The sequence below is a fragment of the Centruroides sculpturatus genome, unplaced genomic scaffold, assembly GCF_000671375.1.
Source record: "Centruroides sculpturatus isolate CEXI.00-Female unplaced genomic scaffold, Cexi_2.0 scaffold388, whole genome shotgun sequence".
Taxonomy (NCBI): Eukaryota; Metazoa; Arthropoda; class Arachnida; order Scorpiones; family Buthidae; genus Centruroides; species Centruroides sculpturatus.
Genome location: NW_019384674.1, coordinates 634,139 through 639,693, shown reverse-complemented (window position 1 = coordinate 639,693; position 5,555 = coordinate 634,139). Strand labels below are relative to the sequence as shown.

The 5,555-nt window shown below is 27.4% G+C and overlaps 1 protein-coding gene across 1 annotated transcript; it reads right to left on the bottom strand.

Moving 5' to 3' along the window:
* Positions 1-1,269: 1,269 nt before the first annotated feature.
* Positions 1,270-1,896, bottom strand: LOC111626790 (schwannomin-interacting protein 1-like; the record flags this gene model as incomplete). The annotated part of the gene is made up of 1 exon (XM_023370293.1): positions 1,270-1,896. A coding segment is annotated over exon 1 (627 nt), but the record flags the coding sequence as incomplete, so codon positions are not given.
* Positions 1,897-5,555: the final 3,659 nt, after the last annotated feature.

The window sequence follows — 5,555 nt, the reverse complement described above, 5'->3', positions numbered from 1 at the left end:
AATATTTATTAAAAGTAATCTAAAATTTTATGTTTTCTTAAAATGAAATGATGTCTTTTTATTATTTATTAAAACTTAATTAAAATATAGATTAAAATATTAATTATTATCATTTTAAAAATTAAATATTACATTAATTTAAATGTAAGTTTATTTAATATTATTTGAAAATTTTATTATCATTTAATATTATATAAATTAAATTATTATTATTATTATTGTAGATGTTCAACATTTTAGAATTACATATATTATTTACTATTTTTACATTATTGATGCGATGCCCTCAACATTTTTGGATGGTAGAAAGAAAAATAAATATTATACTAAACAAACATTTCAATATTTATACAAAAGTTTTGTGATGACATTTATAAATTGAAGTTTCGTGGTTTGAATGCTAAAATTTATAAGTTAAATTGGTATTGATATACCTCTTCGTTGATATAAATATGAGTAAACGATTGTAAATTTACCTAAAAATATTGATGTAAAAAATGTTACTAGATATAAAAAATGCACCTATACATATATATATATTTAGAAAATAATATTATAAGTTGTAAATCTTTTCACTTTCTTTACTTTCCATTAATATTTCTGTAAGAGAAGGCAACAAAATTCTTCATAGGATGATGTATTATTTATCAAAATCTCTATATAAATTTTATGTTCGCTCATCATTAATCATTATTAATAACCCTCTTTTTTTTAATTTCTTAAAACTGTCATATCTTCCCACACTAATTACATTTAGATGTTGAAGTTGAAGAAGGATTAACTTTAAACACATTTTTGTTAAATGTCAACGTGTTATAAAGCAGATCCACTCTTTATGTAATAAGAAATTACGATAACCTTCCAACAGGACTTATAAAAATCTTGAATCATGTAGAAGTACAGCAACAAATCACAAATTGTTGTTCGTTTAATACTATTTGCCAGAGGGTAGAACAAGGCTTGGAATGTTGTTCGATGACTTTTTAATGACGGATATTGTGTACAGGAGGCGCCACACATCCAATTCTTACTTATTATTTTGAATTAGAAACAACTAAGCTAAAGATTAATTTTTTATTACGTATAATTCTCTCATATCACGCTTTTTCCTATATAGAAAGAGGTGACGTTTTCCCAAACAGCATTCGCTTATATTATACGATCATTACAATGCGCAACAATAGAAAATAAACTGTTACATCATACAAAATTACATTACTATAGATTAAAAAAAAAGGGGTGCAATTTTGCATCTAACTTATCGTTTACTCTTTTTAGATNTTCCGGAAAAGTGAAGCCGACCAAGCTGGAGAGAGGCGAGATCCTTCTCTGCTGTCTCTCAACCAATATTTGCATTCGGGCCATATCTTTGGCCTGCGACAGAGCTATCCTGACTTCAGACTGAAGTCTAGAATGATACAGGACGATATCTTCCTTCATTAAGGTCTTCCTATCCTTTTTATTGTCGATCTGGCTCTTTAAGAGCTTCAGGCGCCGATTGAAGAAAATCGAGGGCCTCTGCCAGTAGGGATATGACTGAGCGGAGCGACATCCGGACAGATTACTAAAGTTTTGAGTTTCGACGGGTATTCCATATCGGCTCATGGCAGGATACTGTTTTAGATTTTGTGAATTCCTGAACACTTTAGTGGTTTCTGTTTCCTTATCACAGGTGTCGTTAACAAAACAGATCTGTAAATTGACTCCATCGGCCATTTTCTTGCCATTGGTTTCGTACGTGATGTTGACGTCTTCGTTATCAGAATCCATAGCTGCTAATTTTTTTCTGATCTTCTCCCTATCGTTCCTTCTCTGTTCTTGATGAAACAAATCGTTGTCTCCATTCGATGCCATAGTTCTGGCCAAATGATCATTTTTTACTTCTTTGTCTCTCATTGGGCCGATTCTTTGACTTTTATCCAGTAAACAGTTGTTAACAGCCCTAAACATCGATTCTATCCCGTTAAGAATAAAATCCAACACAACTCCGACATTACAAATAACTCGACGTCACATTGACGTCAAGAATGCTTCCTTCGTTTCGTGTTTGGTGTCGCGCTAGTAAGTACTTCATCGATTTTAATCTGCATTTTACATAAAATATTTTGATATTTTTTAGTCTTTCAATACCGTTTGTTCAATCATACTTTAATTATGCAAAAATTAATACAATATTATTTCGTTTCTAAAAGTATTTTACTTTAATAATAATTGATTTAACTTATTCGCGCCTCAACTAAGTGGCATCTGGTGACAGATTCTTGGACTTGAGAAAGTAGGTCGCGAGCAGACCCGAAGTAGGCGTTTGAGAGGATCCATTAGTCTTCGTTTATACGTCAAAAATGAACAAAAGTATATTTTTCTGGCGTTAAGCAAGCAAACAACGATGTAAAACAAAAATTTACTTAGGTCGAACATAAGAGTCATCTTGAGAAAAGTTTGCAATAATGTAAGGCTGTAAAAATAAGCATAAAATATTCTGCTTACCCGCTTAAAATAAGTGAAACTACAAATAAAGATCATGACCATAACAACAGTATAAAAACAAGCCGTGCATGAATCAGTTTTGTTATGCATAAAAATAGCGATTACAATACAATTATTTGTATTTGCTTGATTTATATTGTATTATTCAAATTTAAAGTAAGTTTAGTTTAACGTTTAGTAAGTTAGAGAGTTACAGAAAGAAATGAAACAATCCTCTCTACGTGACAGTATATAGGAAAAAGGACAGAAAGGAAAAGCAAAACAAATGAAGACGAAACAACCATCAGCCAGATAATCTCCGCAAAGAGACAACTTCTCAATCCCTCCACTAATTCTCCACACTGCTTTCAATTCTCTCTTCTTTGTTATGATGCTTGTGTGGACAGCAAATTGTTTGTTTCATTTTCTTTCACTTTTGCTACCTTGTTGTTTTTACAAAAGTTTATTCCGAATAAAATATAAATTTATTAGAAATTTGTAATATATTTTTTTTCCCCCTAACTCCAGACGGTCATATAAAACACATAAATTTACTTGAGATTTATATGAAATAGCTAAATTTATTACAAACTTACACAAGACAGACAAATTGATTAGAAATCTATTCGAAACGGACACATTTAGTAATGGATTCTCAATCAGACTTTGGAGAAAATCGATACAACCAAACAGATTTCTGCAAATTCTTTATTTGAGATGGAAGATTTCATTTATTCCATGTCTTTTATAATGAACTTAAAGTAGTTATAAATTAATTGTTTAATCATATTCGAAAGATGTAAATTTTTACATAAGTAAATGATGAATTCAGCAATTATACGAAGTATAAATATGTTTTAAAAAATATATATATATATATATATATTATAGATGAGACAGAGCAATTAATTCTGAATTTATCACCTCTCTAAGTATTGAAATAGTGTTTGTGTAAGAGTTCTGGGTGGAGCCGTATATATTTACATAATTTGGAACTCATTTAAGCAATTAAGCGAAGGATAAGAAGCTTATAATTGGAAAGACAGCATTAGTGTTACGTAAGTTATTCTTAATTTTACTATAGAGCCGTGTAATGTGATTATCAAAACATAAGCTAACCCCATTTATTTAATAAAGCATTCACGTAAACAATTAAATAATGATTAGTAGAAAAAAAAAGGATTAGGGAATTAAAGATTCTTTCTTTAGAATTAGTCCGTCATTCATTCTATTCATTCCATTGTTAACATATTTATTTAAAAGATAATATTTTTATTTTATCGTGAATTAAAGAAAGTATCACAACCAAGAACTTCGTTAAATTTAAATGGTATTCTTATGCAGAAGTTTTTCAAACAGATTCCATCAGTAAACATTAAAAGGATTTTAAATTTTCCTAGACTGTATTCACTATTTTGGTAAATGTCACATGCTTTAAATGGATCCCTTACACAAAAAGTTGAAGCGAAGAAGATCCTTTGTCCAGAAAACTCCTCTCTCTTCAAATGTGAAAGGTTGCTGCATAAAGTCAGTTGTATCCATTCTCGATGAACAAAATCTCTTCTTCTGTAAGGAATAGAAGAAAAGTATTTCGTTTGAGAATTCTTGAGACAACTATTTCGAACACTTTCTATCTACACTTCAATCGATTGTAATTCGTTTTCTTCAAAGGAAAAGGTGATGTAGTCTAGACTGTTGTTTCATTGTACATTCGAAACATGATTATTTTCATTGTTCATACAAGCTTTAATTGACTTATATATATATATATATATATTTAATTTAGGCTATTTTACAATATTGTTTTTGACGCTAATGTTATTGTCAAGACGAAATTAAACAGAAAAATTTTCTCACACTCTACATATTCTTTTTTTTTGTTAGTTATTAATTTACAAAATTCACTCATCAGTTGTTAAAGTAATGTTAAAAATGATTTTCGAATGTAAGTTCACATCGTTAAAAGAAAAAAAAAAACTATTTTCTGCGTGATTCAAACATTAAAATTTCCGGATTTTTTACTTATTTTTTGCCACACCCTGTTTAAAATATAACAATAATTATTGTTATTTCTCGTGTTAATATACTCGGAGTCACTGAATTAGAAAATTTTCACATAATAATAATCTTTCTTAAACCAGTTTCTATTAGTTAGAAAAATATTTTTTTAAAAAAAGTTTTCTTTTACAGAAAAATAAAAATAATGTTCTTTCAATTTAAATGATTTTATTTTATTATTTAAAATAAATTCTCGTGATGCAAACTGTCATTTTATAATAGATAATATTATATTTTATAATAAATTTATGAATTTAAAAGAGGTTTTTTTTTTTTTGTTTAAATTATTTTATGCATATTTTCTCTTATTTATTATAATAATAAAAATGCAAAATTGAATAAAGAATAGAATTCTAAACCAATATTTCGAATTAGAATTTCGTTATAAAAGAAAAAAATAATAATAATAATAAATTTAAATAAATGAAGACTGTTTGCCCACTCATGTATCTTCCTTGATCTGGATCTATCTTTCGACCTTTCTGCTTTGAGAGATTCTATCAGTAACAGCTCTTGAGGTCTTAGATGCACGCAAATACTCCTCACTACCCTATTATGAAATACAGCAAGTTGCAGATATTATCTGAAACTACTATTATACGATCATTTTGTAATAATTAAATGTTAAATTTTCTTATTGAAGTGTTTATTTTATTTTATTTTATTTTCAATATAAACAATTTTTTTTATTTCATTAATTTGGTTAAATATAAGTAAAATTAATTTGTTTTAATGTATTTATCTGTTTAAAAAAATAGCAGAGGAATGTAATAATAATTACGACACGTAAATTTAACAATTTTTAACATAAATTCACACTATTATTATTATAAATATATGAAATTTTATAGTAACATATTTATTTTTATTAATTAAAAATGAAATTTAACGAATATAATACCCTCAAATTTAATCACAACAGTTGTTTAATATTCTTGAAAAATTATTTATTAAATTAAAGAATTACAAAATTATATTAAGACAGAAAAGAAAAAAAATATATATTACAATATTGGCTTTGTTGATTAATT